The sequence below is a fragment of the Petaurus breviceps genome, unplaced genomic scaffold (assembly GCF_028583685.1).
Source record: "Petaurus breviceps papuanus isolate PSGF00001 unplaced genomic scaffold, PetGlider_PUasm1.0 79, whole genome shotgun sequence".
NCBI lineage: Eukaryota > Metazoa > Chordata > Mammalia > Diprotodontia > Petauridae > Petaurus > Petaurus breviceps.
In genome coordinates, this window is record NW_027186523.1 from 16,918,893 (window position 1) to 16,942,983 (window position 24,091).

A 24,091-nucleotide genomic window follows, 5' to 3' on the forward strand; every position below is an offset into this window, starting at 1 on the left:
CCCCAGCAACTCTGCAGGATCTTCTGTGCTCTGTATTGAAGAGATAATCATTATGATGGTGGGTACTGTAAAGGGAAAGCCTGTGAGTAAATGTGTGACTGATCTAACCTGGAAAACATCAGCTCTAGCAAATTATTTTCTTGTAAATTACAATTTCCAACTGATTGCATTTTAATGAAATGATTATAGCTGACATTTCCTGTCATCATGCTCAGTTCTGACTTCCTTCCTCATCCTTAATGGACAAGTTTGAAGAGTTGAGTATGGACTACTTAGCATCATCATTACATGTGGTCAATTAATCTTCTGTACTCCAAAAAAAACCCCTCAATATACCAGGAATCAGTATGACAGATACAGTTAACACTGGGAGAAATATCTTTCCTGGGTACCTTGTACTTTATAGTTCCTTGGCCTGGGAAAGGGGTCCTTGTTTGGCTGACCAGTTTGGATCTCCTCTGCTGGAAGGTACTGACAGCAGCAGCATGCCCAGGCCCTGGCTTCTCTTGCTCTCTCCAGCCCTTTTCTACCTGACAGACAGAACTTTCACCTAACATCTCTTCTCCCTTTCTAGTCAAACACCTGTATTGTATGCATCCCTGAAGGCCCAGTGAAGGTTCTTTTTCCTTGGTGGGGTTTATCTTGCCCATCTCAATCCAAGATAATCTATTCCTTCTCTGAATCTCCTAATAATACTCTTATAACATTAATCACCCACTGCCCCCTCTTACTCTATAAATGATTCTATGGCCATCTTTTGGTATTTGTATGTCTCTCTGCCCCTTAGACTGTACCTTCCTTGGGGGTGGAAATCAATTTTTTTACATTTCTTTGTACCACATGATTACATATTTAGAATAGGAAAGGATGTTAGAGGGAATCTAACTCATCATTTTACAGATGAGGAAACTGAGGCCCACAGAGTTGATGTGACTTGTTCAAGGTCACACAAGCAGTAAGTGGCACAGTTGTTTTACTCAGTACTTTGAAAAATTGTAGGTTCTTGGGGCAGCTAGGTGGCGCAATGAATACAGCACCGGCCCTGGAGTCAGGAGGACCTGAGTTCAAGTTCAGCCTCAGACACTTAACACAAAAACTAGCCATGTGACCTTGGGCAAGTCACTTAAGCCCAACTGCCCTCCAAAAAGCAAAAAAAAAAAAAATTAGTTTCTCATTCAAATGACTGATTAACTTCTCTTGATTTAAAGGCTTAAAGTTTCTCTATATTAGATTATTATATATTATGCCCAGAAGATTTCTTTTCCTTTCCTATATCTCTGTGAATCAGAAAGAAAAAACACTCTTGTGCTAATTTGACTGCTGAGGGAAACTGAGATAGGAGCAGCTGACCCAATTTTGTAAAATTAATTTCCATTTTTATACCTATTCTTCCTCTCCTTCACCTAGGGCCCTATGGCTCTACTTTCTTATTGCCCTGGACAAATAACTGTAAACTGCTGCTAATTTCTCCTAGTATAGAATATTCTCTTCCAAATCTGTGTCTTCCTTCCTCTTTAAGCAGCCCTGATTCCCGCTCTACTCTGGCAGCATTTTCTGAACACTGCACACATGATCCAAGTGTTACCAGTGCCTTCTCCCCATCTGCAGAAAGTACTATGATGTGGTTTGCTCTCCCTTCTTATATGCCTGTTAGGTGGAACCCCAAAGGGCCTTTGGATTCTGTTCTACTAGTCAGCTGTGAAACGAAGGATAAGACCTCTGCTTCTAACTGGAGTGGCTGTTCTATGTAGATTACCGAGTTAAAACTCCACATCTGTCCTGCTGAGTTATCATATGCTACAGGTACAGACCGTATTGCACAAGCTATATCTTTTTCCTGTGTAGGCAATGTTTCCTAAGTGCAGTGAGACGATCCTTTGGAAATACAGGGACCCTTCACAGGGTGGGGGGAAAAGAACCCAGGAAGCAGATTCTGAAGCTGATTCATACACAGTACAGTATGTGCCAGACTTTTTTTTTTTAATTTTTAATTAAGAAAATTTGATTTTTCCTCCTTCCACCCCCTCCCCATCAATGGGAAAAAAAAGAAGAAAGGAAAAGCTAAGCCCTTGTAACAAATATATACAGGCAAACAAAATAAATTCCTGCATTGCCATATCCAAAAAAATATACATTCTATGCCTTGAATCCACCATCTCTCTGTCAGAAGGCAGGTTGCATGCTTTATCATCAGCTCTCCAGAATCATAGTTGTGTACCAGACTTCTTTTTCATAGGAGCAGGGAAGGGGTAGAGTTAATAGTATTCAAAATCAACCTTCTTTTCTTGGCAGGAGTCTGATCTTACCAATGTCCCCCTAGAGCTACCTTTTAGTTGTAAATCTGACTCTGGACCTGTCTAAAATGATTTATGTTTAGGTACTAGGCCTGTTTTTAAGGTCTCTCACTGCGGTTTGTGGGCTGTATACAATTCTGAGGCTGTTAGCAGACAAAGAAAGGCAAAGCATTGGGTTGAAGTGGTATTCTGAATGGAGACCCTTTTTTTTTTTAGCATCTTTTTCAGCATGAGCAGATTTGTCTTAATCTAGTATCCCCAGGAAAAATTTCTGGGAGGTAAAATACAATGTAGAGGCATGTGGAAAAAAACCAGACAAACCGAAGTATATTTCTTTGACACCAGAGCATAACTCCCACACTGGGAAATTCGGGGGCTGGGAATGTACAGTTTGATACTCTGTAGCTGGCTTAGTAACTGCTTCATTTATGTTCTTCCTTTTGCTCTGATTGCTTGTAATTATGTATATAATATAGTTGTCATTCCTGGAAGTTTCTCAAAAAGATACTAAGCCCTGGAAAGAATTTTTGCTTGTTTTTAAAGAGGGGAAAAAAAAAACTTTCAGCCTCTTCAAATGGGGTGTCTGTTGGGGGACAACAGGGTATCAAAACCGGAGCCATCGGCAATATAACCACATGGGAAGTTTACCAAATTGACTAAGTTCGCCCTATTTATTGTCACATTCCAATTCGCCTTCCAGCTTGGCATTCTGAGCATAGTCCACATAATACAACCATCCATCTCCTAACAAGACTGAACAAGGACAATAACATCATAGAAAGAAGCAGATCCCTAAACATTAATGCATCCTTCCAATGGAGTCATGCAAATCTCATCCATTCAAACATGCAAGGGGAATCCTCCAGCTTACCTGCGTGGGTCATGAACTTCCACCGAAAACTTCTTCTCTCTGAAGTACAGATTCTCTAACTGTCTCCATTGGAATATCTGGAGAGAAAACAACTTTCTTTAAACACAGTAGGAGCTCACAGCTGTAGTCTGGTCCACTGTTCACTTCTACTGTGGGCTGTTTTCTCAGCCAAGTACAGTCTGTATGTCCTGTCTCCTTATCCTCTGTTTCTTGCTTGAAACAGGCAGGGACACATGGATCTCCAGCTTGAAAAAGTGGCACTCTGGGCGTGGATTTTCCTGCAGGTTTCTTAAAAGGAAGAGCACAAGCACTTTCCAATCCTTTCCCTTTGTTTAATGCTCTCAGACTGCTCTCGGCTTTGAGAACTTTTCCCTCCGAGAGAGAGAGAGAGAGAGAGAGAGAGAGAGAACTACTTGAGGACGGAGGAGAGAAAGAAAGAAGTAAGCAGTAGCCCTCTGTGAGTAGATCTGTGAGTAGTGCTGAACTGAGCTTCCTCCTCTCAGAGTGCTGAAATGGGAAAGCGTTCAAATTCCCCAGTCTCCCATTGGGACTCCACTTCCTGCCCACTAATGTGTACGAATCCCTGACTCGAGCTGGTGCTCTGGAAACTCCTCTCCTCAGAAAGCCTCTCTGTGAAGGGCGGAGGCTGTTATGACCTTAATTCAGGGGAGGCAACACGAGATAACAATATGAGCCTGTCAAGCCCATTCTTCTCTCTGCAACACAAAGAGAATCAAGAATTCTGTTTCTGCAGCAACTTTTGGTGCAGCCAGAGTTTACCTTTAGCCCAGTTGAAAAGGGCTAGAGAAGGGGAGGTGGGGGCAGAAGCTGCCAGGAGAATATGCCCTGGCAAATATTTCTTAGGCTGCCCCTAGCCCTTTTGGGCCAGATCTCCCCTTCAGTATGTGGTAGATAAATTATCTAAGGAATCTGATTTTAATGTTTGGAAACAATCAAAAACCACATTCATTTAGTTCTGAGAATGGGATTTCCTTTCATCTGATGAAAGATAACATCATTTAACCCTCTTGGAAATGACAAAAGGTTAAAGTAAAATTTTAGAATTATATCCATAGTAGGTGGATTTCTCATCACCTTCTTAGGGGTTTTGCATTATCTTTACTGAAAAGGGAAAAGGAAGAAACAAAACACTTTTTATATGTTTTTGTGACCAGCCCCGGACATGCCGTTCATTCTCTCCTGGCCTTTAATTTTTTCTATCCTTCCTTTGCTCTTTATTTTACTCATTAAGCTAATGTATAATATGGACTCACTGATCTGGAGCTGGAAGAGGTTCCAGTGGTCATCTAGTTCTTCCCTTCCTCATTTCCTTACTACACATGAGGAAACTGAGGCACCAGGAGATTAAATGACTTGTCTAAGGTCATGCAAGTAGCAGTGTTTCCACATTTTCATCTCTCTTAAAGATCCTCTCCTCACCCCCACTCCCTTCCCCTCACATGTCCTGGTCTGCTATAGCTAAATCTGGCCTCAGATACTTATTAGATATGTGACCCTGGGCAAGTCACTTAACCCTGTTTGCCTCAGTTTCCTTAGCAATAAAATGAGCTGGATAATGGAATAGCAAACTCCAGTATCTTTGCCAAGAAAACCCCAAAAATGTTGCCATGAAGAGTCAAACATGACTGAAAAATGACTGAAAAGCAACATAGCCTGCTACCCACCCTAGCTATACTTCATTCAGCTGCATTGTTCCATCTTCAGCCAAAGGCTTTTCTTCCTTGCATCAGCTTTTTTAGGTCTCTCACTGTGTCTTCCATCCAGCTCCCATGACATACTATCTAGACCCAAGGAATGTTTGCTTATAAGATGTTACCCTGAGTAAATCTGGAGAGGATTAAAAGATGCTTCCTACAGAGGCTACATTCATTTCTGATTGCTCCTTCATAAACAGTATCACCCGTTATAGCCCTCATATTTTTTCCCCAAAACTTTGTACTCTCCTTTTATAGCTTTGGATAAATCTCAACCTTAAACCTGCGTACCACTTCCATGTTTTGGAGAGGCTACACTACCAAGTGGGTAGAGGGGTGTCTGTCATGTGATAGCAACAAAAATCGCATATTTAAGGAATGACCCAAAGCCACAATAGTCTATACCTCCTGCAGCTGTTTCTTATTTGTCATTGAATCATTGCTGCTTTGGGTGTTTCTGTGCTCAGATACCCAACACTAAGTATAGTTTCCAAGGGAGGATGTAACTGAGCATCACTCTGAAATTTCTCAATAAAAGCAGGCAAAGTTCCTTTCCTTCCTCCAAATGGAAATATATTAGTAATTCTTCTACCTGCAGTTATCTCAGACACTAAGGTAATGAAACATACCCAAACTATACTAATGGCTCCCTAACACTTCTCACAGCTTCCCCTCCCAATCCAATTTTTTTTAAAATAGCTGGCAAAGAGAATAAGAATTTTATTCATTTTATTCACAATGTATTTTTTTTAAACATCTCAAGGTCAAATACCGTTGATATTTGTAACACAGAGAATTTCTAACATGTATTCAATATTCTTTTCCAGAGAGAGGGGAGATGAAGGGCTGGGAGATCCTGGAGATAGGTTTAGGATTAAGGCCAAGGTTTTGGGGAGAGTGGGAGGGTGGATTCCATGTTTCTGTGGACCTCTCTTCTTGTACCCTCGCTGGTCAGATAAAAGTCCAGATGCTTGGAATAGCTACAGTGCTTCAGACACTCATTCTCAGTACAACAGACCTGCATAGTTACACTGTGTTCCACTGGGAAGCCATGTGGTCAGGGAGGCTGTTTTCCCACATCATTAGGGTTCTTCTCCCAGCACGGAAGAGGAAGCAATGCCTGGTGGTGCAGAAATGCATAAGGGAATTCCAGCTAGCTGCATCCAAGGCACTTGCTTCTTCTCTCTGTCTTCCTTCCTCCTCCCCTCCAACTGATAAAAGACCCCACGGAGCTGAGTAATGTTTGTGGTGAGTTCCCTGGCAACTCCTCCCCCTTCATCCCCCAGCCCCTTGCAAAACAAAACAAAAAGCCAGCCTTTCGTCTAAATGCTCCCTACTGCTGCCTGGTGTAGAGAGTTACATGTCTGCCAGCCAGCACAAACAAAACCATCTGGACTCTGCCGAGGGTCTGTCTCCTGCGGCTGCTGCTGCTTCTCACAGGCTCGCTGACAGTGCTTCTACCCAGCAGGCCCCTGGGGGGGGTGCGATGGGGGTAGGAGGAGAGGACTTTCTGGACAACAGAATCATTGCACGCTCTTCGTTTTCTTCCTAGGAAATGAACTCTGGAGTGTGGGCCCTGGTCCTCTCTTCCTAAGATGCTGCTCTGTCCTCAGTTTTTTTTTTTTTAATATGCTATGTATTTGTCCTTCCTGGCTGCTGGCTCTCATCATCACTCAAAACTTTATTTTTTCTTGCAAAAGAGGCTTGACTTGAGTCAGAGATTTCCCTACCATAGGTCAAAATATTGCTTGATATGCTGAAAAGGAAAGGGAAATTGTGAGAATGAGAAAGACAAAAGTGTTAAACATGCCAAAGGATGTTTGAAATCTTTCTTGAGGACTGGGTTTCTATAGTGGGGCATACCAAGACACCCGGAGGTGGGGTGAACTGTTGCCAACACAATTAAGAGTCCTATGCCTAAACTTGTATGAATCTACATCTAGTGAAATAAGCAAAACATATAGGACAACATATTCATAGTGATTACAATAATGCAAATGAAAACAACATAGGAAACCCTTAAGCATAATGACTAATCCTGGCCCTGGAGAACACATGAAAAGCAGAGGTATCAAACTACCAGCTTGGGGCCCCATCCAGCCTGCAAAACTCTCTAGTGCTGACCTGAACCAGATTAAAATGTAAATGGGAAATGTTTGAAAAAATACAGCACAACATAGATAATGCCAATTTGTGGTTTTCTAAGCCCATGTGGCCCCTAGGAATCTGTCTATTTGAATTTGATGCCACCGATGGGTAACATCTTCCTCTTTTCAGGAGAGAGGAAGTAGAATGTTGCACACACTGTCAGCATGTTTGACTCTTCATGACCCCATTTGGGTTTTACTTTTTTTTTTTTAGCAAAGATGTTGGAGTAGTTTGTCATTTACTTCTCCAGCTCATGAGGAAACTGAGGCAATTAGGATCAAGTAATTTGCCCAGGGTGACATAGCTAGTAAATGTGTGAGGCTGAATTTGAACTCGGGTCTGCTGCTATATATACTTGGTTTTGCTCAATTGTTTTCCTTTGCTGTAAGGTAGGGCTCATTGGGGAAGAACAATATATCTCCAAGTGACTGACGTAAAAAGCAAAAGGCATCAGCAACTTCTGTTTTTGAAATTGGCATGGTGATGGCTAATCTGGGATAGAACTTTAGTTTATTAGTTTGTTACAGAATATACCTAAATTGTATGTTCTGCTTCCTTCTGTTTTCTCTGCCTAGGAGAATGACCCTTGGACTGTAAAAAATGAAAAAAAAAATGGTTAATAAGGAATTGAAATCCAAGGTACATAAGGAGATAATGAATGTTCTGATCTGCCCTTGATGAGTTCAAGTGACCAGATCCTAATAAACTACACCCCAGAGCTGTTGAATGTTATTGCTAAGCCAGCGTTAGCAATCTCTGAAAGGTCATGGAGAATGGGAGTGATGCCACAGGGCTAGAGAAATGCAAACAGTGTCCTGATTTTCAAACAAAGGAAGAAAGTGGACTCTGCAATAGGCCCATGGGCTTGACTTAAGTTCCTGGCAAAAGCCGAGTGCATTCTGGAATGCATTATTAAAGGGATTATTAGTGAGCATCTAAAAAAGGAAAAAAGGAAGCAGTGATAACAGAGAGCCAGCATGGCTTCATCGGGAACAGGTCATGCCAGACTAAGCTCATTTCCTTTTTTGACAGGGTTACCAGATTGGTAGATTAGGGGAATGTTATTTACCTAGGCTTTAGCAAAGCATTTGAGAATCTCTCCTGCTATCATTTTACACAAGATTGGGAGACGCTGGTGAAGCAATCCTTCAGTAAGGTGTATTCAGATTTGGTGGAATGACCAGACCCAAAGATTTGTCATCAAAGTCAATTCAGAGGGAGGCCCCCGACTGAGACCTCCAGGGATCTGACTTGGCCTTATTTTGTTCAACACTTTTATCAATAACCTTTTCAAGTTTTAAAATTGCTCACAGTCCTTAATGGTGTGGACGATATCATAGACTGATGTTATCTCCTAAACAAGCTGTGAAATTCCTTTTACTGGGTTGTTTTTAATAGAGGATGAATTTCTTGCATATGTTCTGGATACCAGTTGACATCACAACTTGATGTTGCTGGTATTGATTCACTGCCACTTTACATGCTTGACCTATGACTTTGGGCTTCATCCTTAAAACTGATAGCTGGAGAACAAAGTCGAGCAGCCCAAGAGCTGGGAGATCAGATGGAGAGAGGGTTCAGTTTGGCATATACAAAGTTGGTTCCCTAGTGGGAAGCCCTCCAGCAAAGTCACTAAAGATTCCACAGGCTGTAGGGATGGCAGAAAACTGAGGGAGCAGCCAAGCTCTAAGGACCCAGGCACTAAGGAGTGCCTGGATCAAACTGAAAGCTACAAGGATGAGTCAGCAGAAGGGGAACAGTAGCAGTGGAACCACAGAAGAATTCTTGGAGAAAGTGGAAGGCAGAACCAATGAGCAAGAAAGGACAGAGTCATGATATATAGGAGCAAACCTGGACCCTGTCCTCCCTCAGCTGTGAGTTATATGAACCATGTAGGTCCTATTGAGTAGGGTTTGATACCCCACTGACATCAAGTGCCCTCCAGCTGTGTGCGGAGGGTGTCCATTAAGGGTACTGCTGTAGGCCTTGGCAATCATATATGGCCTAGTGGAGATGAAACTCATACATGGGCGTTGCTTGATTCTCTAGTAACTCAAAATTATTTTCCTGTTAAGAGGGGTTCTACCTAGGGTAGCCCTGTATAAGTAGAGAACTGCTATGGACGGTGGGATTCACCGGAGGGGCACATTCCTGACTCCCTAGAAACCCAAAATAGTAGAGTTAGGACTTTATCAGTGGGGCAACAAAGACAGGACAGGAATATGCACATTCAATACAATAAGATGAAATTTTACAGAGATAAATGTTAAATCCTGCACTTGAGATCAACATGCCAATTTTAAGATGGGATGTGACTTGACAGTCATTTCAATTTATCTGAAAAGAGATTGTTGTTGTTTTCAGTAGATTACGTGCTTGAGTCAGCTGGAACGCCTCCAAAAGAGAAATAAACTGAAGTGCTATTAAGAGAGGTAGAGTATCCAGGATGATGGAGAGTTGAGTTCTATTATATTTTGGTCCATTCACATCTTTAGTATCATGCTCCATTTTGTGTGCTTCATTTTAAGAAGGAAAGTGACAAAGCTAGAGAATGTCTGGAGGAAACTAACCAGGATGACGAGAGAACTGGAATCCATGCCAGAAACTGAAGGATCTAGAGAAAATAAATAATTGAAGGATCTGGAGAAAATAATACTTAGGGTGGAAATGAAAGCTGTTTTCAAATATCTAAACAAATGTTACATGGAAAGAAGAGACTTCTGCTTGCCCACAAAGGGCAGAAAGAGAAGCAATGGGTAGAAATTTCCCATTATTAGTGGTCTTCAAGGAAAGGGAAGGGGAGAGAAAAAAAGGGAAGGATAGATAATAGGTATTTATTAAATATCTACTATGGGCCAGACACTGGGCTAAAAGCTTTACAATCATGATCTTATCTGATTCTCACATCAACCCCATGAGGCAGAAGCTATTATTGTCCTCATTTTACATTTCAGAAAACTGAGGCAGAGGTTAAGTGACTTGCCCAGGGTCACACAACTAGGAAATGTCTGAGGCAGGATTTGAACTCAGGTCTTCCTGACTTCAAGTCCAGTGCTCTATCTACTATGCCACCTTGCTGTATGACCACTTATTAAAGATATTGCAGAGATGATTCTCTTTTGGGGATAGGTTGTGAGGTCCCTTTGAATTCTAAGATTCCGTAGTTGACCAGAACATTTTTAGGCCCTCCCCTTCAATGTCCTATTTCCTGGATTTATGTTCTCTTGGTACTTTAAGCCTTGGACTGGTAGAGAGAAAGCCAGCAGATTCCTTCCAGAGTCTCCATTTGATGGAGGACCCCAGGTCAGTCAAGTCTTCATTCCTCTCCCGTCCACACTCCTGACTCTCTGGACTTTCTCTACCATGCCACAGAAACCTCTTTGCCCTGAAAGCACACTCTGCCTCTGTGGCCTTATAATATATAATACTTTTCACACTGGAAGTATTTTCTGCCCCTGCAACCTCTTTCTCCTATTGGCTAGTTCCTCACAGAATCCCCTTTTGAAAGAGGTGCCCCCACCCCAGCCAAGCCTTTTTCCTCTGAATGCTCTGGATTTCCTCCACCATGCCCCCAAATGGAGACCCCCTTCAATTCTCCTTTTCAGCTCACTTTTGTGTGGTCCTCCCCCATTCAAATGTAAGCTCTCTGAAGGCAGGAGACAATCTTCTACTTGTGTTTGTGTTCCCAGTGCTTAGCACACTTAATTAATGCTTGTCAACTTGACTTAATTCTGTCTTCCTCACATAAGACGACTTGGTTCTACAGATAGAATACTCATCTGAGGACACATGTATGTTATTCCCTCTGCTATTACTGACATGACTGTCTAACCTCAGGTCAGTTAGATAGCATCTCTGTGTCTCAGATAATAACCCTCCATCTAGATAAAGAACATAAGGTGCTTTGAGATCTTTAGATGAAAGGCTCACTAAAAATACACCAGATCATTATTAGCTGTGCTAAGGCAAGGTGACTGGGTTAGTCCTATTAGGATTCTGTGTACTTTTTTTCTCTCTGGATAATCATGTATGAAAAGCTAATTAGAAGCTACGAAACACACTGTCCTATCAATAAAAATAGTTTATTAATTATTGCCTATATAAAATAATACTAGGTTAATACCATTCATCTAAGTTTTTGAATAAAAAGCTTTGTTAAGATTTTCTCTTTGAACTTTGGATACCTTTCCAAGAAGGGTCAGTGACAAATGTTCTTTCTTCTGCTTTTACAGATGGGGAAATGAGACCTAGAAAAGTTAAGTCCTCTAACTAAGGCCACCCAGAAAGTCAGTGGTATAAACAGAAATAGAATTAAAGGACACCTGGTACATTACGCTAACCCTCTGACCATGTTTCCTTTCTACAGGAGACTATGAATTAATGGCAATTTGTGTGTGGTTCACTTTAAAAGTGGAAAGATTTTTAAGAAAGAGGAAAAAGTGACTGAAAAATAGGAAATGTCTCAACAAATTCTTTTTTCCTTCACAATGATTTTTCTTTTCTTTCTTGTTTTTTCCCCCAAATGATAAAAGGGAAACGATTCCTTCCATCACTAGTGCTTTGGCTTTTTCTAGGCTTTCTATGGTGCAGTGCATAGAGTGCTGGACCCAGAGCCAGGAAGACTTATCTTTCTGAGTTCAAACCTGGCCTCAAACATTTACTAGCGGTGTGACTCTGGGCAAGTCACTTAACCCTGTTAGCCTCAGTTTCCTCATTTGTAAAATGAGCTGAAAAAGGAAATAGCAAGCCAACCCAATATTTTTTTGCCTAGAAAACCCCATATAGGGTCACAAAGAACCAGGTGCAACTGGAAAATGACTGAACAACAAAGCTTTCTATATAGCACCTCTTCCCTCTATGACCCTCCATAAATAGTAATGCAGTGGACAGAGTGACGAACCTGGAGTCAGGAAGTCCTGAGTTAAAATTCAGCTTCAGATACTTCTGAGTTGTGTAACCCTAGTCAAGTTACTTAATGCAATATGATCAATACTATAATTTCCTCATAGATAAGATGGGGATAATAGCACCCATACCCATCTCCTAGGGTTGCTGTGAGGATCTGATGAGATATTTATGAAGCATTATGAAAACTTTAAAGCACTATATAAATGATGATGATTATGTAATAAAACCCTTACAAGCTCCACTTGGAAGTTCACATTAAAAAGTAATATTAAATCTCCTGTGGATAAAGTCCTGCATGGTCTGGAACACGTCTGAATGTCCCTGGGCTCTGGGTTCCAATTTGCCAGTGATTTTCATTGTAACCCAAGACCCATAATTTACTTTTTGAGCCTCAGTATCTTAATTTATATAATAAGAGGTGAGAATAATAATATAACCCCAAAGGAATATTAATATGACAAAAAAGGAATATTAAAAAGACTAGCTAATAAAAAAATCACCTTTGAGAAGCTTGCCAGGACAGAATAAAAATCTTGAAAGAATAGGATCCTAATAATATACTCTTATTTTTGCATTGAAGACCAAATTTTGTAGACAACTTATGTTCAACACTAAAAAAAAGTAATTTGCCATACTCTGTGTGATGAAACTGTAGTGGCAGTGACAGAGGGGCCTGATGTCATTAACTGTCACCATCCATACTTATTTATGGAGACCTCTGCTAGCATGTCCTTTTAAAGGGAAGGTGACCACTGACTGGGGTGTCAAGACAATGGTAATAAGGGCACAGAGTTCAGAGGTTTGGGGAAATCCTGATTCCCTTCTTGACTACTACTGAGTCACCAGTAAAGACCCAGTAACCTCTATTTCACTAGACCAAATAGTCCTCACATATAGGGAACAATCAGTAAATGGTAAGGTGATAGGCATATCTTCAAAATACTTAAAAAATATGAACAAAAAAATTTTTTTGGTCAACTTCATATTGAAGAAACTAGCAGTACAGTGCTACATTTAGACATTGGTGAGGATATCGGGTTTATTGTGACATAGGAATGAGTCTCGATTCTGCCAGCTCTTGTTGGCCCTCCCAAACTAGAAAGGCTTTGACTATGGACTTGATGACACATTGCATATTTATTTTTCCTAGGAGAGCCTAGCTAAATTTGGAAGGTCTCACAACCAGGGGAAGAGATTAATTTTTCAGGCCTGAGTGACTCAATAAAGTTTATCTCTTTAGGTACAGAGTGGGGTAGCATTTACTCCAAAGAAATCACAGATCCTTGAAGTAACATGGTACACTGGAATCAATGTTGAATGTAGAGGCAGAGGATACAGGACCAACCAAATCTACCACGAATCACCTGTTTGACCCTGGACAAGTAAGTGCCCCTTAGTATCCTCACCTCTCAAATTGAAAAGGTTGGACTAGATGACCTCTGTGTTCTTTCTCTTCCAGCTCTAAATCTAAAATTGTGACCCTGAATACTGAAGAATAAGGAATGTGGGTGTCTAGGAATGTACACATAGCAATAGGGCTCATGGGTTAGTTGTGTAAATGCAGTGAGTGAAAAGGTGGATAAGTAGAGTATTACAATAGTACCCAGGAAATATATAGAAACAAACAAAACAGACCAACATCTTCAACATGATGGGTAAATTCATCCTCTTTGGAGGATCTATGGAAATAGAAGGGCAAGAACCATACAGGATAATAAGGTGTGGAAGGATTTGGGTCTGCCACAGTCGAGGAAGGATGTGTACCACTGAGCCCATGGATGGCTGGAATTATCCACAAAGGAAGAAAAAAAATCACCTTTCTTATTATTGAAATATCTTTAGAGAATCATAAAACTTAAGAGTTGAAGGAAGAGACCTTAGAGATCAGATTAGGGGCAGCTGAGTGGCATAGTGGGTAAGAGCGCTGGCTGTGAGACAGAAAGAGCTGGATTTAAAACCAGCCTTAGCCTGTTGTGTAGCTCTGAGAAAAATCACTCAATCTTTCAGCCTCAGTTGTTTCACCTGTAAAATGGGGACAACAATGGAACCTACCTCATAGGGTTGCTATACGCGATTAAATGAGAAGAGATGTACAACATGTTACAAACATCAAAATCACTGTATAAATGCTAGCTACTAACCTGCTTATTTTGTAGAAAAAAAATAAAAGCAAAAACAGAGGCCCAGAAGATTAAGGGACTTGTCTTGGGTTATATAGCTAAGCAGTAGAAGAGATGATGAAAAAGATGGACTTCCAGTCTGAGCCACTCTTTGTCACTTTCACACTGCTTTAAAGAGTGAGAGAAGGAAAATCTGAAGGTTCATGCATGCTTTAGGACCTCCAGAATTTTTGTCGATTAAATTAAGAAACCTTGGTATTTGAAAGATTTACTGGATCTCTAAGCATGAGGCAAGTTCCTTCCTCATATTAAAAAAAATTAAGCTCATTATTTGTACATAGCTTTAGATAAAAATGAAGTGTGCAACATAAAAGAAGATGATATGATTTTTGTCTCATTTAGTTCCATTTCTAAAGGTAGAACGACTTTTTATTAACTTCTGAGTGTATTTATTAACTTCAGTCAATGAATTCATTAAAAATTAATGGCCAAAAAACCAAAAAACAAACAAAAAAACAAACCAAACTAAAAAACAAAAAGAAAACCAAATGAACACACAAGGTGGGAGAGAGGCTAAGTGGTTTTCCCAGTGTCACACAAGTGGTGAGAGACAATATTGGGACTTGAAATTGGATTTTGAGGTTCTGACACCATGTTTCTTCAACTCTTTCTTCCTTTCCTTCCCCCTATTTCTTCCATTTTCTCTTTATTTCTTTATCTTAACGATTATTTAACGAATGTCTACTAATAGGCTTGATGTTATGGGGTGTCTACCCTTGAGGAGACTATTATTTAGTTGAGGAGAGAAGTCATATATGCCTAATGGCAAATTGTCATGTAAGAATTAGCTCCATTAGGATGATGATTCATACTTAGGTTTCTAACATTCTCACAGAGGCACTATATCTGGCTCTTTCCTGTTTGTGAGAAGCCTCACTCTCCTTATTTCAATCAGTTCCCTACTTATAAATTACTTAGCTTCCTTTTCCCATTCTTTCCTTCATATTTTCTTGCTTTCAACAATGTGAAAATAAAGCAGTAGATGTCCAGGTCTCAGATTAGCCTAAGGCTTTTGATTACACAACCTTCTTTGCATGGTACTATATGCAATTTTGTACTTAGCAAATGTTTGTGATGATGCTGGAGAGCAGACCATTTGGATGAATTATGGTTTGCTTTCTTCAGGGCCAATTCAAGGCAGGCAGAGGTCTACAATGGACTTCTCTTTACTTTTGAACTCTGTGAGTTTATGTATTTTTTTCCTCTTTGGATTTGTTTTGCCTCAGTTTGATCAAACCAACTCTTGGTTCATCAGAGTTTCTGACTAGAGTAATCACTTTCTCCAAATAAGAAATCTAGACCTTATATATATATGTGTGTGTGTGTGTGTGTGTGTGTGTGTTTGTGTGTGTGTATGTATATATATGTGTATACATATACACACTCACATATATACACGAACATATATAACTACTGGAAGAAAGTATAGTAGAATTGTTAGAACATAACTCATAATCACACAGATTCAGATATGCCAGGAATCAAATCATGGTCCCCAAATATGTCAACTATGTATCATGAAAACCTGATTTTTTTGGTTGCTAAAATGGTTATTAGTCCTGTCCCTCAAAACCAGCCATATAAAGGGGTTCCAATGTATCTACTTTTGTCTTAGATGGCCTGATACTATGCAAGGAAAACAATGTTTAATTTCTGTTCTCAGCCAGACCTCCTAATGGAATCAAGATGTTCCTGAGACTGATTCCCTAACCTTTTAGACAGCATGACACTCCCAATTGATTTGGTTAATTTAGTGACAGATGCACAGAGCACCAGGCCTCATGACCTCTTAATGGATGGCATCTTTTAACCCATCAAAGCCCTTTCAGTTTCCTGTGGTTTAAGTCCTAACTGTGAAAGGAGAGAGAGGAGTGGTGAGTAGGAGGGGGGAAGTAGTGACCAAGCGCTTAGCCGTTCCATAGAGAAACAGGCTTTTTTATTTTTCCCCACTGAGCTTTATAGCCCCCCCCCTTTTTTTTCTTTTCAGAGAGTCTCAATATATTATTTTTCTGTGTGTACTTTGGCTTTTACCCCAGAAAGACTTCATCTAAAAGTTTTGGCAAATCTGAATGCTTTAGAGTGAGGCCGAAACTGTTTTTCTGCCTCCTTAGCATAGCTTTATTCCTTCCCCAATGTGTACCTCATAGGGATTTATGAGATTTAGTGGCCTAATGACAGGGATTTTAGCCTACGAGTCAGAAGACCTGCTTTCTAGTTCTTGTTTTCTCAGGAAAAACCCTGAGATTTTGTGGCAAACAACTTAATTTCTCTGTGCCCAAGTTAAAAAAAAATTCTGAGGCTACTCATGCTTGCTATTACTTATCTCATAGGAGTATTTCAAGAGGGAATTGGGTAGTCTAGTGAAGCACTTTGAGTGTTTTGGGAAAAGGGTAAAAGTATACCACTCCTTGTTGAGCTATGACAAGGAATCTACAACAAATGAGGGGTTTGATGTCTTATCTCCTTTCTAGTTCTGACAGAATATGATCTCAATATTTTCCTAGGTGGGAAGTGCATTATGTTAGCCTCTTGTGGCAAAGGATATTTTATTTTAAGGGAAACAAAACTATAGTGTAGGCACTGACTACCTGAAAGGGCAAGTTAGGTCTTTTTTTAGGAACAGGGAACACCAAAGTCTTGCCATCCATGGAAAATTGCATAATGGTCTGCAAGAAGGTCAAAGACAGAAGGAAAAATTTCCAAGTACACACATATCTACAGGAGTGGTTTTGTGGATCAAAGAACTAGATACAGAGGCAGCTAGGTGGTGCAGTGAATAGAGCACTGGCCCTGGAGTCAGGAGGACCTGAGTTCAAATCCAGCCTCAGACACTTAACACAAAAAACTAGCCATGTGACCTTGGGCAAGTCACTTAACCCCAATTGCCCTACCTTCCCCCTCCAAAAAAAAACCAAACTAGATATAAAGTGGGTGCCCATTGATTTGGGGAATAACTGATCAACTGTGGCATATGGATGCAAAGGAACTTGCTATATGGAGAAAAGAGGGAAGAAACTTGGGAAGACTTGTAGGTTACACACAAGGCCCTGACACGGAGTGAATAAAGAGAACAAAGAGGACAGTCTGACACAAGAATGTCAATGATGTCAAGCAAAACCACTTTGAAAGACAATACAACTGATTGATGTAATGACCACTAGAGAGTCCAGGGACTGGTGGTGAAGCACGTTTCCTCCCTTTCAACAGAAGGATGTATTAATGAGGTATGTGTTGACAAGGGCAATGCATTGATTTGTTTGGCTTTCCTTTTTTTTTATGGCAAGGAAGGGTTCTGTGCAGCTAGGTGGTATAGTGGATAGAATGCCAGCCCTGGAGTCAGCGAGAATCTGAGTTCAAATCTGATCTCAGATACTTACTAGCTGTGTGACCCTGGGACAGTCACTTAACCTTGTTTGTTCCTCATCTAGAAAATGACTTGGAGAAGGAAATGGCAAACCACTCCAATGTCTTTGCCAAGAAAACCCCAAATGGGGTCACAGAGAATCAGACACAACTGAAACAACTCAGCAACAGTAGCGTTCTACAGAGGGAGGGAGGCAGCATGGCCAAAGGAAGGGATAACAATGTAAAATAAAAAAAAAGAACATCAGTAAACCATTCACTTCACTTTTAAATGAAAAGGCCCTGTTCTAGAGATCTCTTCTCTTGGGATCTGAAGGTGTCTGATGCTGTTGAAAAGTCTGACAAAACCTAAGACTGGTTTGTAGAATTCTCTCAACAGAGGCCACACGCAAACTGCAAACCCTGCTGCCTTGTGCAGCATCTGTCTGACCCTAAATGGTGCTATCTGAATGAAGGAAAAACGCCGTTCAAAAGGCCTTAGCAAATTTACTTAACCTCTAGGAGCATGTACTTCTATGGGAAAAATTGCCCGACGCCAGGCAACTTGTTTGCAGCATTGAAGTGTTCAGTGTTGATGAATTAGTCTGTATTCCTGGGGGTTCAGGCCAGAAAGGCTGCTTCCTAGTAAGGCTGGGCATTAGAAGGGCCTCTGCTGTCTGCTGCTGAAGCCTGAGGTGGGTGCTCCAGGTTTTCCTCCGAATCGGTCCGGGGAGGAAGGCAGCTGAGCTGGCAATGGGCCTGGGGTCTGTGGCTCCCTTTTCAAGTCAGGGTTCTGTTGTGAGAACACTTGTGGCTTTGCGAGCTGCTCTGTAATTAAAGCCACAGCCAGCAGAAGAGGAGAGTCCAATGAGTCTGCTCCCACTTTAGCCATCACTGTCTGACAGAAGGTCTGGCTGTAGAGATTGGCCAGGGGGTCTAAATGATCTTTGGCAGATATCCTTTGGATATCCTTGTAGACCGGGTAATTTTTACAATAGCTCTAGAGCTTTTCATTCTCTCCCAGGGGGAAAGAAGGGGGAAGGATGTTTTCCAGAGCTGAAGCTTTCATCTCTGGAATTTCTATCTTTCCAGAGAAGGCTGCTATTATTTAGGGCCCTCCATTAGGTTCATTTTTTTTTTAAGCTAAGGCAACCTGTGGGGCAGGCTAACATTGGGGATCTGATCCTGGTTTGTTTTGTTATTTGTTTTCCTGTACCAAAAGTAATCGTCTGTGCCTGAATATAGCTTTCTTGACAACTGACCATTCTTATATGCTGATAGAGATATCTCTGCCTCGGTACCTGAGTACAAATATAGCCCAAAGGAAGAAAGGCAGTAGAGGGTGGGATTAAGAATGGAGAAGAGTAGAGTCTCAGTATTGTATCTGAAACACACCTAATGACATCATTGATGAGAGCTGCTAGGGTTGCTGGTCATAACTGAGGTAGATTGGGGGGAGGAGGGGTAGATGTGGGGAGCTCAGAAACTCCAGGTTGAACCTGGGCCATTCTGAGTGTATTGTAGTGCAGGGAAATTTTGAAGTCAGAGGATGTGGGTATAAATCCTGCTACTGACAGTTGTGTAACCTTGGATCAGTCATTTGACTTCCCTGAATCTCAGTTTCCCCATCTGTAAAATGAAAGCGTTGAACTAGATGGTTTCTAAGGTCTCTTCTAGCTTCCTATCCCTTGAATGTCAAGGTTAGAATGAGAAGTCATTTGGTTCAACTCAATCAATCTGAACCCTTATTTGGGAAGCCCTGTTTCAGGGCAGATTCAGGTAGCAAATGGCAATCATGAATTAGTCCCTGAGTGGTACCCTGGTCTAGAGCTGAACCCTACATAATTCACGCTGACTATTGATCCAGTCATCCTGGATAAGGTGGGACATGGATGAATTACCTAGTAGAAATCCTTAGCTTTCTCTAATCTGCTTCCTCTTGTTCAAGCTGAGGGATGACCTTCCCAAATGGATTTGACTGGCTATTTAAATGCCACAGTTGATGTTCTACTGATTCATAGTTTCAGGGTGAGGGCCAAGTTAGCATGGCTTTCCTTTCTGAATCATGGTCACTTCAAAGTCCCACAAGCTTTCTTAAGTATTGCATGTCTCCACTGAAATGAACTCTCAAGGGTTCCTTAAAGAGAAGAAAGTCATGTTGCTTGGATTCAGCAAGCTGAGCTTGCCAATTCATACCTCTGTGAAATGAAAGGCCAAGAGACTACCCAAAGCTCTTTCAAAGGTTTGGCAATAACCTCCTTTGCTGCTAAGCACTCAAGGTTTACTGGTTCCTTTTAGTCAGATAGGGAAAAAAATGGGGAGGGACTTCGATTTTGCTTCTTTTCCATTTTCCAAACTCCAGGCCACACCAAATAAGAAAAAAAAGTCCTCCTCCTTCCCAATCCCTCATTCCCAACATAGGACTGATTATTATTCTCTTTGTACCCTGACCTAATTCCGCTGAATTCAATCCAATGTATTTGATCTCACTATTCATGTGAGCATACCAGCACATGTTCTTGACATTAATTATCAGGTCATACTGAGCTACAATACATTTTTCTCTGACTACATAAATGTCTGTTTGTTTTGCTCTGGGAAGGTAGGAAATGGTGACATTTTATCAGCACAGGCCACCCGATTTAGAAGTGAAAGGCCCTGGATAAAACTCCTGATGAAGAATTGCAGGCTGTGATGCTCTACTCAGAAGTGGAGAACCTTACAGCCTAAAGGCCTCACTTAAGGATTTAGAAGGCCACACGTGGCCTTAAAGCCACAGGTTCCCCACTCCTGCTCCTAATCAACCCTTGCATTCCCTCTCATCACTTTTTATTCTTGCCAGAGCTCCTGGGACCTTCCAGTTTCTCTGCAGCCCTTAGGGTAGGGCTGGGTCTGGAGGGATTCCAACAGAGACTGAAGTTTCCCACCTTCTGGGACTGGCTTCTCAGGTGTGGCAGCTCTTGTGGGTGCCTGAGGTAGTGAAGAAAAACTTCCCACAGTCTCTGTCTTTTGGGAACCTTCAGAGTCAGGCAGAGTCAGTTTGGGGTATTATTTTGTAGAACAAAATGACAATGATAATAATGATGATGAGATACATTTATGTAGAACTTAAAGGTTTACAGAATATTTCACAAACTTATCCCTTCTGGTCCTCAGATAAATCTTGTGTTAAGTATTATCAGTATTGTAAAGATGGACATACAGGTGCAGCAGGTCAAAGATTTGCCTGAAGTCACAAAGCCAATACACATCAGAGGTAGAATATTAACTAAGGTCTCTCTTGACCCTACCTCTAATATTCTTTCCATTATACTGAACTCAAACTCAAAATATTCCAAATTAAACTCATTATCTTGCTACAAAATTTTGCCTTTCTCTTAACTTCCTTATTTCTCTTGGGTACCATTGTCTTTTCAGGAATTCAGGCTTAAAACTGCAATCATCTTCAGTTCTTCCCTCTCCCTCAACCCCCTATATCCAAGGAATTGCCACATTATGTTGATTCTTCCTCAGTAATAACCTGTATTTATCCTCTACTTTCTGCTCCTATGTAATAATCCCAGTTCATGTTATCTCTTGTAACAGTCTCTTAATTGATTTTTCTTCTTCCGTTCTCTTCCTTCTTAAATACATCATTCATACAACTGCCAAAATAATCTCCTTAATATTCAGACATCACTTTGTTATTCCCCAGTGGAAAAAAACAACAAAAAACCTTTCACAATTCCCCATTGCCTCCTCAATAAATTACAACCTCTTTAACTTGGCATTCAAGACCCTTTAGAATCTACTTTGTCCCTTACACATTGTATACTCTTAGCAAAACAGGTGATTTATTGTTCACTAATTTGAGAAGTGGGTCCTCTGCGAATGTACACTGTATTCTCCCCTTCCCTCTCCAACTCCACCTATTGAAAGACTCTTCTCATTTCAAGGTCCAGCTCCTATCTGTTCCCTGATCTCCATAACCAGAAGCAATGCCTTTCCATTTCAAAATTTTCATGCCTTTGGTTTGACTTTTTTCATGTATTCACTCATAATTCAATTTCCATTACAATTATTTACATACATACCATGTTTTCCCTACCAAATTATATGCTTCCTGAGGGCAGACATGTTAATTTTTTCATCTTTGACTGGTAACTAGCAAGGTTCCTGGCAACTGGAACACTTTAAATAAATAGCTATTTTGGATTTACTTTCTTTTTGTATCTTTCCTATCTCCTCCTCCACATTTTGTGTGTTTATTCTATGTAATAAGTTTAAATCTGCATTCAAGAAAACTCACAGAATAATCTGACTAAAATCGAGGATAAAAGAGATGGAAGGAAGGTCTTCATTCACACATTCATTAAGTACCTATTATGTATCAGGTCCTGTGTTAAGTGCTTTGAAAATTACCACACTTGTGCCTCACAATAACTCTGAAAGATAGGTATTATTATTATCCCCAACTTTACAACTAAGGAAACTGAGACAAATAGGTAAAATGATTTGTCCAGGATCACATAACTCGTAAATGTCTGAGGCCAGATTTGAACATAGGTTTTCTTCGCTCCAGGTCCAGAACAATCTTATCTACTATGCTGCCTACATGTCTCTGACATATAACACAAAGGATTTTAACCTAATTTTGTTTTGTTTTGTTTTGTTTTGCCACAAACCCCATCCCCACTCCTAATTTCCCTATTTCTTTCTGGCACTACTATCATCCCAATCAGTGAGGCACAAAACCTCAGAGGCACCTATCATGCTTGTCTCTGTCACTTCCTAATGAGAATTCCAGGACCTCCCTAAGTTCTTAAGAGCCTTCTTGTAGGAATTCTTAACCTAGGTTACATCAACTTATTTTAAATTGATAATTATGTTTCAATATAATTGGTTTTCTTTATAATCTTATGTATTTTTATTTTGTGCATTTAAAAGTATCCGGAAAAGGGGTCCATTGGCTAAAGGAGACCGTCAAAGGTGTCTCTGGCACAGAAAGGGTTAAGATACCTTCTAAGCACTCTCTCCACTCCACTTCTGTAGCGGCTTCCCTATCTCCCCAAGAAGCTCTCAGACCCCATCACTCGTCCCGTTCTGCAGGCTTATCTCCCCAGATCTGCCTGTTGGGTGTGATCCAGTAGTAAAGGGCACTCCCATCCAGGGTCCTTCCCTGTTTCCCCCCAAATATCCAGCTGGTGATGCAGCATCACCAGCCGCTTCCAATCATGGTATAGAGAGGGACAGCTGAGTAAGTTTTCCTCATTGACTGATGATGTGTGGCCAAGGAATCATTAACTTTCACAGAGCTGGCTAGTGACACTTCTGGCTGGGGACCAGCTTTTTTATGATTTTCCAACTCTGCAGATGCAAACATAAACTTAAAGACTTATGTACATATACACAGACTCTATAGACACACACCCAGAGATTGACTGGGCCATGACTTATAACACTTGTTGAAATGGGAATGGAGTTTAGTTTCCAGTCAAATGTGAACATCTGGAAGAGACTGTAATATTAGAGCTGTTTTAGGACCCTGGCTTCTACTGAATTTCCTTTCTGGATTTTGGGGCACAGATTTTCCTTGAATGAGGTCAGGCTTGGTCTCAGGGACTTGGGGGCCACATCACCTCTGAGCTGACAATGTAAATCTACCTTCCACAGGGGCTGAGAGGATTGACTAGAGGAAAAAGTGTGAAGCCGCATTCAGACCACCAAATGCACCCTGGAAAAAGCCAGATCATGAGAAGCTGGAGCTGTCCGGCTGGCTAGGTCTCATTAGAATTTCTTTGAGTATTGGCCCCAAATGATATTGTTTCCTTTCTGCATGACCACCATTTTATATCTGTGACTAAGAACACAAATTGGTTTCTTGCCCAAAAAGGGAAGATAGTGCAGGGAAAACTCAAACTATGTGTAATTGGCTAATTGTCCATGGTTCACTGCAGCACAGGCAGGCTGCTGTTGGGCAATGGTTTATTACCCAATAAAAACTTTTGGTTTTGATTTTGCTTTTTTCAAAGGCACACATACATGGTCAACTCTGCTCCTGGGTTAATGCTAACAGAATGTTTCTACAGAGATGTTTTGGGAGTCTAAATCCAAGGCTGTGCTGGCCGGTAGAGTGTTTATAGAAGTATGTTATAAATACCAAATGTTGTTGAGTTTGACCCCTGCTATGTAAATAATCAACACAGCTATTTATATGGCCTCTCAACTCTGTGTGTGAATGTCCAATCAGCTTCTGGCAGGAAAACAAGCTGTAGGAAATCAGCAACTGATGTTGGAGGAAGTCGAACCCTGGGCATTACAGGGCAATCTACCCCAACAGATAAAAGGTGCAGAGAGCAGGGAGGAAAAAGAGATTTTGAGCACATGATCAGGTATTGTCTGGTCTTTGGATTAATTGGCATATGTCCAGGATGTCAGGATTGGCAGAGTTCCATTGATGGGCAATTTTCCATTCTGATTCTTTTTTGCTAGGGAGACTCTAATTTGATCAATCTTCACTCTCCAAGATACACTTGAATTGTACCTTATTTTATTCCCACCCTCCAAATCCTCAAATTGCTTATATGATTTTTCACTATTCTCTCTTTTTTTCACCTGTTCTATTGACCTCAGAAACATTCCCACTAAGTACAG

At 40.9% G+C, this 24,091-nt stretch overlaps 1 protein-coding gene across 6 annotated transcripts in view; it reads right to left on the reverse strand.

Annotated features, from left to right (window-relative positions):
* Positions 1-24,091, reverse strand: part of FRMD4A (FERM domain containing 4A) — a 416,929-nt gene that overhangs the window by 70,906 nt on the left and 321,932 nt on the right. For all 6 annotated transcript variants that reach the window (XM_069106435.1, XM_069106434.1, XM_069106433.1 and 3 more), the window contains exon 12: positions 3,166-3,242. In XM_069106435.1, the coding sequence (XP_068962536.1) occupies positions 3,166-3,242 (77 nt within the window). The remainder of the gene's footprint in view (positions 1-3,165; positions 3,243-24,091) is intronic.